Source organism: Lagenorhynchus albirostris, chromosome 3, assembly GCF_949774975.1.
Source record: "Lagenorhynchus albirostris chromosome 3, mLagAlb1.1, whole genome shotgun sequence".
Lineage (NCBI taxonomy): Eukaryota > Metazoa > Chordata > Mammalia > Artiodactyla > Delphinidae > Lagenorhynchus > Lagenorhynchus albirostris.
In genome coordinates, this window is record NC_083097.1 from 7,728,619 (window position 1) to 7,742,254 (window position 13,636).

General features: G+C 41.6%; 1 protein-coding gene across 5 annotated transcripts in view; it reads right to left on the bottom strand.

The window, feature by feature from the left end:
- Positions 1 to 13,636, bottom strand: part of SEMA5A (semaphorin 5A) — a 484,691-nt gene that overhangs the window by 239,494 nt on the left and 231,561 nt on the right. For all 5 annotated transcript variants that reach the window (XM_060146861.1, XM_060146858.1, XM_060146860.1 and 2 more), the window contains exon 5: positions 4,862 to 4,907. In XM_060146861.1, the coding sequence (XP_060002844.1) occupies positions 4,862 to 4,907 (46 nt within the window). The remainder of the gene's footprint in view (positions 1 to 4,861; positions 4,908 to 13,636) is intronic.

A 13,636-nucleotide genomic window follows, 5' to 3' on the forward strand; every position in this document is an offset into this window, starting at 1 on the left:
CTATGAAATGCATCCGAGGGTCATCAGCCCAAACAGACTCAAGGTGGGTTACAAAGAGGTGACAGTTAAAGTGAGACCGAAGGATTGGCGGTCTTCTTCTAGATCGAGGAGAGGATGGGGTTAAAATTGTTCACAAGAAAGAGGACATGAGCAGATGCTAAAAGTTGGGAAATGGCCTCCAGTCTGGGAAGCTATAAGCAGCTTGGCATTACAGACACAGGGAAGCATCCCGAGGTGATGGGGGGCTGCCCCTGGGAAGTGGACCCTGCTGTCAGGCAGAGAGGGGCCAGGTCAAACGAAGCGTTGTCTGCTGTTAAATAAGGGCTGTCACTGATTCTCAGTTCTAATTCTCTCCACTGTTCATGCAAATTGCTTTTCCTTCCTCATTTTCCCATGTTTCAACAATTACTTTCTATCTTCAAAGAGAGAAGGAAGGAGAAAAGTTTTAGCCTACTATATCCAAATTAATCCGGATGGTCCCTGGAGAAAACAATATTTCTACAACATAACTGAAGGCGTACAAGTCATAAACACTTCTGCTTCTCATGATCTTAAAGTGCACTGTCCAGTTGGGTAGCAACAGCTCCACTGAGCTCTTGAATGGTGGCTAGTCCAAATTCACATGTGCTCTAAGAGTGAAATACACCCCAGAGTTTGAAGACTTAATACAATTAAAATAAAGAAATGTATCTCATTATTTTTTGTAATTATTACATGTTAAAATGATATTATTTGAGATATAACAAGCAAAATATATTAAAAATAATTTCCCCCGAAGGGATTAAGAGGTACCAACTACTATGTATAAAATAAATAAGCTACAAGGATATATTGCAGCACAGGGACTATAGCCAATATTTTATAATAACTATAAATGAAATATAACCTTTAAAAATTGTGAATCACTATGCTGTATACCTGAAACTTATATAATATTGTACATCAACTATAGCTCAATAAAAAAATTGTCCCGTTTCTTTGTACTTGTTTCAATGTGACCATCAGATAATCTTAAACTACCCATGAGGTTCACATTATGTCTTTATTGGACAGTGCTGTTTGTAACACCAGTACAGCCCTTTCTTGATCAGTGTGCTTAGTCTTTTTTGTTACCCTTAGAAACGGTCATTTAACTTAAAATAAAGTATTCATAGAAATCAAAAGGACAACTTAACTGGAGACATGTATGAAAAAGCAGTCTGTCCTAAAGAATTCCCAGAGTCCTCTCTCCACAGTGAGTGAAAGGTAAGCTGCAGAGCATCGTACACAACCACGAAGCACAACAGAGGAGGGTGGCGCTGTGTGTACCCACGGCACCGCGTGGTCTGACGTCTGTTATTAGGGCCGTGTTGTCAAAGCTTCCATTCGGAAAGCCCCTGTCGTCCTGCTTGGCCCTATGTCAGCAGCCTGTGCTCTCTCTTACCAGGAGGTGATGCTGATGAGTTTTCCAAACCTCAATAAGAACACTTCAATTTCATCAGTAACCTCAACCTGATTTCCACCAAAAGGTAGTCATGACAATGAGAAGCAATAATGAGGAAACTACAGTTAGTTCCCTTGCCCCTAAAATAACATTATACACACAGTAATGGCAAATGCATCTCCTGATTTTTTGCAGCTATTTATTTCAAAATAACATCGAGAAAAGTTGCAAGCAAAGTTCAATGGACTCTCATAAACCCTTCACCTAGATTCTTAGAGTTCCCTCATTAACATTTTATCGTATTTGTTCTATCATTCTTTCTCTCTGTGTGCATGCATGCATGCGTGTGTGTGTGTGTGCCCATAAACATATATATATATATATGTATATACACATACAGTAATTTTTTAAATCACCTCAGAATAAGTTTCAGAAATGATACTCTTCACCCTTATTTATCTCAGAAGGTTTGTCTAAAGAACAAAGACATTCTCCTTCATAACCACATTACAGTTACCAAAGTCAGGATATTAATACATTTCTACTATCTTCTCCGCAGACAGTAAAATTTCACCAGTTGTCCCAAGAGTGTCCTTTACAACAAGAAAAAAAATTTTTCCTGTTCCAAGATGCAATTTGAATCAAATGTTTCATTCAGTTGACATGTGTACTTTTTTCCCCTTTATGATGGAATAGCTCTTTTTTCTTTTGACTTGGTGATTTTTGAAGAGTAGAGACCAGTTTTTTGTAGAATGGCCTTCAGGTTTGGTCTGTGTGATGGTTCCTCATGATGCAACTGGTTATAATTTTTGGCTTTAATATCATGGAAATCTTGCTGTGGTCTTTTCAGTGCATCTAATCAGGAAGCTTATACTAACTCTTTGCCCCATTGCTAGCGAAAGTACCTTTAACTAGCTGGTTATCATGGTACTGGCCAGCTATCTTCATTATCAAGTCACAGGTTTTCCTCTGGCAATTAGTACGTATTTTATAGGTAAAGACTTTGAGACTATATAGATATCTTGGTCATCATCAAACTCTCACCCACAAATTTTGCATCCATTGATCATTTTTGCTTGAATCAGTTTTTAGTGTGAGTGTTGTCAAATTATAATTTTCTAATTAAATCATTCCTTCAACATTTATTAGTTGGCATTTTAGAGTAAGGAAGAGCAGTCCCTTCTGTCTCATTTGTTTATTTATTTATTTTTATGTTAGTATTTACTCATAGTATTTACTCATAGTTGATTCACTGTGCTATAACCTGATACTATCATTACTTATTCTAACAATCAAATTGTCCCAGATTTCTTCAGTGAGCCCACATCAAGCTGGCTCCTATAACCTTTTGGCCTAGTCTCATCATTCTTTGAGTACTCCCTTAATTTCTGAAACATCAAAATCTTCCAGGCTTATCTGGAACTTTGGTTGTCCAGGCCCTGGAATCAGCTACTTCTCCAAGAAGGCTTGGTTCTTTTTTTTTTTTATTTTTGGCCACACAGCATGTGGGATCTTAGTTCCCGACCAGAGATCCACACCCCCTGCAGTGGAAGCTCAAAGTCCTAACCACTGGACCACCAGGGAAGTCCCAAGGCTTGGTTCGTTTTAATGGAGAATGAAATTTAGAAACCAAGTACTGGGTATTAAGTGTGCTCATTGCTATTAGAATGACAATATTCTAGACCTTCTCAGCCATAGGAGCTGGGAAACTAGGAAATCAATGCACATGGATATGGAAACATACGTTGGCGCACACACACATATCTTCACATTTCACTTTTTCGGCACACACAATATGCCAAATAATATACTATAACCTGAGAATCAAAATGAGCATAATCCTATCGAATGATCTATATATTTTATAAAAGATTATTTAAAACCAGAGCTTTAAAATGGTATTCTGCATTAACTGCTGATCATTCTGAGTTCTTATTAATACACTCATAATTTTACCAATGATCAACTCATTTAAAGACTTCACTTATATTACCAAATTGCAGTGGAAAGACAATTCATTGTCCAGTGTGATGAAATAACTATAAGAAGTTATTATTTATTGTTATCACTTTTAAAAAACAAAAGCGATTAACATTTGTTGCAAAAGTACTATGCCTTATCTCTTGTGCATGCCTTACTTTATTTAATTCTAGCAAAGACAGTATGGGGTTGGTAGTGTTTTGTGGTCATTCCACAGATGAGGAAACCCCCAATTGCTGGGAGTCACAGAGCTAGATCACAAATCCAGGTCTATGGGTTTTCAAAGTGCTTTACCAATATTAGTTTTCTGGGGGGTACTGGCTTATTTTAAAGCCCTGGTGAATAAAACATAGATCTACTATTAAACCCTAGATCTAAAGTTTCCTGAATGTTCCCAAATATCAGCATCACATAAGAGAAGAAAATAATATAAACTTCTCTCCAACCACTTCTTGGAACTCTAGTAGATGAGGGTGATTAAAGAATTTTTCCAAACTACACACAGCCCAAGGATTCTGGCATGCTCCATGGGGAAGTCCAGAATCTTGGTGAAGTGGGTATTTATGCCATGACCCTGTCCTTCTCCAAGGAGACCCTTCTAAAAGACTAACAGGGTGAAGTGGGCCTTTGTGGTTCAGATCTGCCACTAAAATAAACACTCTATCCAGGCATAAGCATCTCAGGTTCCTCCTCCTTCAAACCGCAAAAAAACACAAGTAGGTACATTTCATTTTTATCTATCATCACTAATTCTTTGTTATATGTGTTTTTTTTTTGTTTTTTTTTTTTTGTTTGTTTGTTTTTTTGTGGTACGCGGACCTCTCACTGTTGTGGCCTCTCCCGTTGCGGAGCACAGGCTCCGGACGTGCAGGCTCAGCGGCCATGGCTCACGGGCCCAGCCGCTCCGTGGCATGTGGGATCTTCCCGGACCGGGGCACGAACCCATGTCCCCTGCATCGGCAGGCAGACTCCCAACCACTGCACCACCAGGGAAGCCCTATATGTGGTTTTTAAGCCGTAGAGTCATATTTATTTAATTATAAATAATAAAGAGGAAACAAAGGTGTTTTTCTAAAGGGGGTTGATTTTTACAAGAATATGGTGGCTGGATGCATCACACTAAATAATCAATGATGATTCTAACTAGGGGGAAAAGGCCACTTCCTAACATTGAGGAAATGCCCTTTGAATTATCTATCATTTGGGGAAGAGTAAATCAGGGTGATACCCATGAAAGGAGGAGAGGCCGCACAGTAGGAAGAGGGCTAATTGGGAATTAAGGCAGGTGATGACTCATGTCAAAGAGGGCAGCCAGGCGTCCCATGGCCTGACCTGCTGAGGAAGGAACGGTCTGCTCTGGCTTGATTAATACCTTCACATACATCTGTCTTCATCCCCTCAAACACAGAGCTAATTGAGATAAAAAATGAAAGTTTGAGAAAAATAAATTGCACCTACCTGGATCAGAGACAAATCCTCAAGCTGTAATCTGAAGAGGTAGTTTCTACAAAATACAAAAAGAGAGCAGTTTCATTTTTAATAGATCTAAAAAAAATTACAGTACATAAAAATTATGAGAATAAGGGGAAAAAAACCCAACAATTTTTGGCTTCTGAAGCAATCTCCTGCTAAGACTGTGTGTCACACAGTTTTCCTTGGAACTCAGAGTTCAAAGAGGCATTCAATACGTCAACAGAAACACACATTTGAGACTGGTGAGAAAGCTAAGGAATAAGGGGTGGGGACTAAGGTATATCTAAATTATTAATCAGCTCTCTTAATCAATGTGAAATGGACAAGCGGAAGTGGGTCTTTAATGCTGAAACTGAGTTTAAGTTAAGCAAGATGATATAAAACCACTCTTCACGAGCCTTTATCCTGACAGATCACCTACATTCACCATGTTGTATAATTAAAACACATCCAGGTTTTGAATCACCAGTGGTCTGAGCATTACACCGCTCTGCCTCGCTGGATGGATTCAGTGTGTAATAAGTTTAGAAGCATGAACTTGTTGTCTGTCTGACTGTTTCAAAGAGTCAGCTCTGGCTGCCCAAGCGTGAAAGAGGAAGCCAGAGAAAAGGAAGCGATCAGCTTTCAACAACGAAGGGGAAGAACCGTGAAATACACAACAGAGATCCGCAGAGCTCGTGGGGGGGGGGGGGAGGAATGTAGCAGTCACGTGAGACTTTGAACTGCACTGTTGTGACTTTTAGAAACAAGGGATTGGCCTCCAGCTCAAGCCATGAACGAACATCTCCTTAACATCACGTAGATGAGAAGCTGGTGCAGCAGGAAAGCAACCCAAGGATGGATGGCGGAGAAGGTCCACCCAGGTGTGAGCAGCGATGGCAGGGAGAAATTGGCATGTAGTGGGAAGCAGCCCCTAAGAACGCATGAGTGGGGAGGGGTCTCGGAGAAGCTGAGGCTATTGTTAAATGGACTGGTCCAAGGTGATTACTGTGGCATCAGGAAAATAACAAAACTCCCCTGGCACCAGCAAGAAACAAAAGTAAATGACTTTTATTCTCTGGGAAGGCGGGCAGATGTCAGAAGTGAACACGCTGTCCCAGTAGAGGTGACAAGGGACAGCCACGACAGGCCATGGGCACAGCCCTGAGAGAACCAAGAAACATCCCTATGGTGTGGATGCAACGGGGAGCACAAATCAACAGGGACGACTCCATCCCGGGCAGGCTGCTACCAGTAGCACGCATGCACTGCCGGAGGAAAAGAAGGGATTCCAATCCCCTTTAGGGCGGGCTCACGAGTCCCAGACAGCGCCCCCTGCGCGCTCAGTGTTCTCACAATGTGTCCCCCGCCACGGGAACACTGCCATCCTGCACGCTGAAAACTGCCTCCTCAACCACTACAATGGCTTGTTCAACACCCTCTTTCTGAGCCTCCAATTTAACCTCCGAAACACCACCAGAGAAGCAGTGCGTGGCACGTGGCGCTTCCCTCACAAAGCCATTGGGAGAAGCGTCCCCTCTCTTTCCTTACAGTCGAATCACCCCTCTACGCAGAGCTCAGGATGCCTTTGAGGAGGGAATGTGGCAGCAGAGTCTACTTCTGTTTAGTCTGCAAGTTTTCCACCAGAAAGGTCGTCCTGCGGCGGAAGGAATGAGAACTCAGCGCAGACACGGGGGAGCAGAGCCGAGCTGCCAAGGTAAACGCCACTGGAGGCTGCCTGGCATTCGAAGAGTTGCCAGGCTCTCACGTGATGTGGAACAGATACCAGCGCAACTGCTCTAAGAGACTTTAGAGATCTACACGTACACACGGATAAATCTTCCAGATGATGGGCTTAGAAGAGGCCCCAGAGGCAATTACTGGCCCCGACGCACGCGCACTCATTGCCTTTATGAGCGCCACGGCTCCCTACCCTCAGGCTGGCTACATCGTGGGCTTCCAGCTGCAGGAAGCTGCCAACAGTCCCTGCCCCTCCACTGCGGGGGGCAGTGTTGCCTAGTGGTTAAGGACATTTGTGTCCATCAACAGATGAATGGATAAAGAAGATGTGGCACATATATACAATGGAATATTACTCAGCCATAAAAATAAACAAAATTGAGTTATTTGTGGTGAGGTGGATGGATCTAGAGTCTGTCATACAGAGTGAAGTAAGTCAGAAGGAGAAAAACAAATACCGTATGCTAACACACATATACGGAATCTAAGAAAAAGAAAAAAAAGGTCATGAAGAACCTAGGGGCAAGACGGGAATAAAGACACAGACCTACTAGAGAATGGACTTGAGGACACGGGGAGGGGGAAGGGTAAGGTGGGACGAAGTGAGAGAGTGGCATGGACATATATACACTACCAAACGTAAAATAGATAGCTAGTGGGAAGCAGCCGCATAGCACAGGGAGATCAGCTCGGTGCTTTGTGACCACCTAGAGGGGTGGGGTACGGAGGGTGGGAGGGAGGAAGACACAAGAGGGAAGAGATATGGGAACATATGTATATGTATAATGGATTCATTTTGTTATAAAGCAGAAACTAACACACCATTGTAAAGCAATTATACTCCAATAAAGATGTTAAAAAAAAAAAAAAAAAGAACATTTGTGCAAAGGCCAAAGCTCTGCCACCAGACAACCTGGGTGGGCAGGGGGAAAGCTGAGCACTGTATGCTTCAATCTTTTCAACTGTAAAATGGAGCTAACAGTCATATCTACCCCCGATGTTGTTGTGAGGTTTAAAGCCAAGGAAAACACTTAGAATAATGGTGTCTGAGCCATTATCAGCACTCAATTAACACTAGCTACTTCTAGGCAGTTTACGGAAAATATTAAAATTTCCAGCCATGTTGAAATTCTCAGCATCTTCTCCATTTAGGGAGAAGGAAAGAGCATTTCCGCCCTCCAGCAATGGCAGGTTACGGGCATAAGCGGGCACATTTACCTCTGTGTGTTCAGGTATTGGGGTTGTTGTCAGTAGGGATGGTGGTGGCACCACTGGATTTTTAGGAAAGAAGATAACATTGTTTATCTTGTCTTGGTTCTGGGACCCAGTCATCCCACTCTTTCCAACTCACTGGCTCCTTTAAGAAAAACTTTTCTACAAATATTCCCAAAAAAGAAGCCATTCATATTTTTAATCAATGAATTGGTTGAGAGCTTTGATGATATTGCAAGGCTCTCTCTCTCTCTCTCTCTTTCTCTCCTCCCGCCCCTGCCCCACACACATACACGTATACAAGCATGAATGCCCACACTACAGTATCTGTCTCTGAGAACTTTCTAGAAAGGCAGCTCTCATACACTAAGGAAGAGCTGGAAGGCCTTCACATCACTGAGGAAAGAAGATGGTAGTGTCCATGATTTTCTGTGGAGCTATGGGCAGGGTGACTGGACAGAAAAGTTCAGTCTCTCTCGTTGTGCTAAGGGTAGAAGGAGGTATAGAGCTCATTCTCTGGGTCCCGTTTTCAGGTGTTTTTCACGGGGGAAGTGTTATGGTCTGAATGTTGATTTCTCCCCAAAATTCGTATGTTGAAATCCAAACCTCAAAGGTGACGGTATTAGGAGGTAGGGCCTTTGGCAGGTGATTTGGTCATAAGGGTGGAACCCTCACAAATGGGATTAGTGCCCTTATAAAAGAGGCTCCAGAGAGCTCCCTTGCCCCTTCCACCATGTGCGGACGCAGCAAGAAGTTGGCCATCTGCAACCTAGGAGAGGACCCTCACCAGAACCCAACCAGGCTGACACCCTGATCTTGGACCTCCAAGCCCCAGAAATGTGAGACATAAATCTCTGTTTATAAGCCACCGGTCTGTGGTATTTTGTAAGAGCAGCCCACATGGACTGAGACAGGAAGACACTGATTTACGATGACAAACATGCCACCCTCTCAGCCTATATCTCTCCAACAAAATCTAACTCTGCTGGCCACTTCTGCCTCTCAGGTCCCAACAGTCTGAAAAGGGACCCCTCTGTTCCCCCAGGCATTACCTAGGTGGATCTCAACCATTTACTCTTCCTTCCGCAGACATCTGAGAACTATGGTACCCTCACAACCATCTCATCAGTAATCAATCAGTATGGCAGAGGTATTCAATAGGTGAATAGAAGGGGCAGAGAAAAGGGGCATGCTTACTAGGAAAAACAACACAGTAATTATGAGATACCATCACCACCACCACCATCACCATGCCCAAGACCCTAATAAAGAGAAGCACCAAGGATTTGAAATTTTCCTTTGGTATTTCCTGGGTTACAAGATGTAAGGTGGTGATCTTTTAACCCATCCTCAATTTTTTTCGACCTAAAAGAATCATAGAACCCAAGAATTTGGAGCTAGGTTGTCATTAGAAAGTATATACCCCTCAACTTTTAGATGAGGAAACTTCTGTAAATTAGGAGATGCACTGTGATTTATCCAAGATTATTAGGATTCAGAGAAAGTCCTATGATTAGAAACAAGACCCTCCCACACACACTTTGCTGTCCCTTATCCCATTGTGCCAAATGGCGTCACTAGTCAGTCATCCAATGTCCCTTTCTAATTTAACTGGCACCAAACACACACACACACACACACACACACATACACACACAAGGGAATCATTCTTACAGTACAATTATTTCGTCATCATTGTTCATTCACAGGTGCATTTACAAATCATTTTGAGACAATTCAAGTCTTAGCACTACTCATAACAAGCTTTCGACAAAATTCAACACCCATTTATGATAAAAACCCTCCAGAAAGTAGGCATAGAGGGAACTCTCCTCAACATAATAAAGGCCATATATGACAAACCCACAGCCAATATCATTCTCAATGGTGAAAAACTGAAACCATTTCCACTAAGATCAGGAACAAGACAAGGTTGCCCACTCTCACCACTATTATTCAACATAGTTTTGGAAGTTTTACCCATAGCAATCAGAGAAGAAAAAGAAATAAAAGGAATACAAATCGGAAAAGAAGAAGTAAAGCTGTCACTATTTGCAGATGACATGATACTATACATAGAGAATCCTAAAGATGCTACCAGAAAACTACTAGAGCTAATCAATGAATTTGGTAAAGTAGCAGGATACAAAATTAATGCACAGAAATCTCTTGCATTCCTATACACTAATGATGAAAAATCTGAAAGTGAAATTAAGGAAACTCCCAGGAGGGGAGGTATGGAGAGTGACCTGTGCTTGCACACAGGGTGCTTGGCGGCGGCAGCAGCAGCCTTAGCATCTCATGCCTGTCTCTGGGGTCCCCGCTGATAGCCCCGGCTCCTGCCCATCTCTGGAGTTCCTTTAAGCGGCGCTCTGGATCTCCTCTCCTCGCGCACCCTGAAAAAATGGTCTCTTGGCTCTTAGGCAGTTCCAGATTTTCCCGGACTCCCTCCCGGCTAGCTGTGGCGCACTAGCGCCCTTCAGGCTGTGTTTACGCCGCCAACCCCAGTCCTCTCCCTGCGCTCCTACAGAAGCCCGAGCCTCAGCTCCCAGCCCCGCCCGCCCCGGCGGGTGAGCAGACAAGCCTCTCGGGCTGGTGAGTGCCTGTCAGCACCGATCCCCTGTGCGGGAATCTCCCCGCTTTGCCCTCCGCACCCCTGTTGCTGTGCTCTCCTCCGTGGCTCCGAAGCTTCCCCCGCTGCCCACCCCCGGTCTCCGCCAGTGAAAGGGCTTCTAGTGTGTGGAAACTTTTCCTATTTCACAGCTCCCTCCCACTGGTGCAGGTCCCGTCCCTATCCTTTTGTCTCTGTTTATTCTTTTTTCTTTTGCCCTACCCAGGTACGTGGGGAGTTTCGTGCCTTTTGGGAGGTCTGAGGTCTTCTGGCAGCGTTCAGTAGGTGTTCTGTAGGGGTTGTTCCACATGTAGATGTATTTCTGATGTATTTGTGGGGAGGAAGGTGATTTCCGTGTCTTACTCTTCCGCCATCTTGAAGCTCCTCTCAACAATTTTTTAAAAAATTGTGAAGGATGAAACATACATGAAAAATTTGTGGAATTCCCTAATCACCTCCCTGGACCTCAGAATCTGACAAAACATAGAGTGGATTCCAGTATTCTCAAAACCCTGTCCTTAAACTATTTGGTCCCAAATACAATGCCAAGTATTTTTGCTTGGAAAAAATCCAGCTCAGCTAGCAACATGAGGGACCAGAAATCTCCCAAGACAGCTTGATCCATCACAGTTTAGGTCAACGACCTATGAAGTTAAAGGTTACAAAAAGAAAGAAAATCTTCTAAAGGGAATAAAAAATGGATACTCCCAAATGCTGGGTCACTCGGGCACTAAAGTAAGATCTATGGTTCCCTGCAATTGGCGGCTCTCCAGGGCACTGCAGAAGAGGCAACCACTTTATCTTACAATTGTAAGCACACAGAGGAGGAAAAACAATATATGTGAGGTTCACAAGAAAGGCTACCAACCTTTCCAACAAGGAGTAATGCTTCTGGCTCCCAGCCAAAAGGAATGCTAACCAAATGTTTCACATAAGGTCAGTTTCTCTAGTAGGGCAATGCTTTGAGCAACCCAAAATATTTAAGTGGCCTCATTAATCTTCCTAACACCCCTAGATGTAAATAGGTAGTGATGAGGAATACAGCCATATTCTTCAGGGAGAAAGGCAGTGGTGCAGAAGGTTAAGAGATTAGATTCTAGGAGCATATTAGTTGTGTAGCTTAGGGGAGCTAGTCTCTGTTGCCAGGTCCCCCCTCTCATCATAGAAGTACAAAGCAAGAGTTTAACCAGGCTGTAAAGGTTCAATTTTATGGCCATAGTAAATGAAAGTATGGGATCTTCTTTCCTTGGTGTGAACTTACTTTTTTTCAAATGCCTTGGAATAAAATTTGACATTGCACATTCAAATGTAGTAACCGTATTACTTTTAGGAGTGATATATGAGGAATACAGAAATCCAATCAACTGAATAATTCAAATCACAAAGCCATTTAATTTGGCAGATACAAACTGACAATTGTGAAGCCCATTCATCCTTCCCCCACTAGACACCTGAGTGTGTGGTCTCCCTCTTCACCAGAGTGTATTTCTTTTGGACTATAGGACTGAATAACTCATTCCTACCTCTCATCACATCCCCCAGTGGCCTACTAGCAGCAAATCACTAAGCACAACAACATAGTCTCTGAGGTAGCAGTGATGGCCTTAATAGACAAAGTTCATTTGTGTCTTCATGTAAAGTAATAAAATTCAGCCAGCATTAAAGAAAAGGTTGAGCCATCATGAGCATATTAACTAAATGACTCATTTTATCTAGAGAGACTATAAAACTCAACTCTGACCTCCATTAATTATGAAAGACACAGGTGTTTTAAAATGACATTCTCTTAGAATAACTCAGTTGGTCTCTGATGAATATAGCTATAAAATCAAAGGAAAAAATTCCAAGTTCTTATTGAACATGTAGGTCAGAGGCTTGCTTATAACTGAGGAGCAGAAGATGGAATAATTAAGAAAGACAGACTTGCACTTGGCACTAAGAAAACCAAGTAAATTGAAAAGAGACAGTAAACCTATAAAAAATGTTTTAAACAACAGTGATAGAAACTTATGTTTGTTGTTTAATAAAAGTTTAGACCATTGTTGATGATGAAACAATCTGAGGATAGAATACCCACTGCACGTAAACTGTGACCACTTGGGTAAATGTGATAGTGAAGCTAGTCTCACCTGTACCTGTACCAGCTTCATCCGCTCTGTGATTTCCGTTCACTGCTCGATTTGATCCTAACTTTGTCAATAACCCACTGGTACAGAGCCTGACACTGTGACTTCCTACATGACTCCCGAATTTTCAGTTGCATTGATAGACCTAAAGATTAAAATATAAGTGTGACTTTGAAGCTAAAGTAGTAACTATATCCTTTATAGCACAAAATGTTTTCATAAAAATTATTTTAATTATCTACATGTAAATATTTAATATCTCAATCACATCAAAATTTTAAGAATATGAAGATTTAATTTCAGCATGTAACCTTGTCATGTACTTCACAAACCTATCTATTCTTGCTATTCCTAAGACTTTCACTATGCCGATTGATTCTAAACAAATTCTAGGAGTCTTTATTTTTTTCTGTTATTATAACCATTCTGAAAATATCTCTTTAATGTTCTTTTCCCATAAGTTTCTGGGAACTTAATTCAGTTTTAATATTACCAAGTTATTTTAAAGATATAGCGCTATATTTAAATAGTGGGATCACATTCAGATCACAGTTTTTGAATGTTGATTTTTTTTACTTTGCTAATGTATTTTGAAATATGGTGACAAATGTATAATATTATAATGTCATATTATGAACTACCTCCTCAGTCAGAATGTTTTCAACCCTCTTCAAAAAAAAATATATGTACTTTAGGCTATAAAACATTTTAAATAATTCTGATTTTTTTTTATTGTTGTTGTTACCATATGTGTCTAGTACTTACTCTCCCAAAATTGTATTGGCTTATCTCATTACCTAGCCCAAAAAGTCTATTTCAAACCCCTGAAAAGTCTTGGTTACTATATATAGGTTTCAAAGAATACATCAAAACCAAAATCAAACCATTTTAATAGTGCTCTTATATGTTTAAATACCAAGATTAAAAGGCACAGAAGTAGATGGATAACCTCTTACTATTTTGCAAGTAGAATCAAATAACAAAGGTGGATTTTTAGTGGCATGCAACAATTAAGACCAGTGTTGTTAGCAAATTTCAGAGATAGGAAACCAGAAAAACCTTTTCCCATAAGCATATTTAGGGACAAAGTTA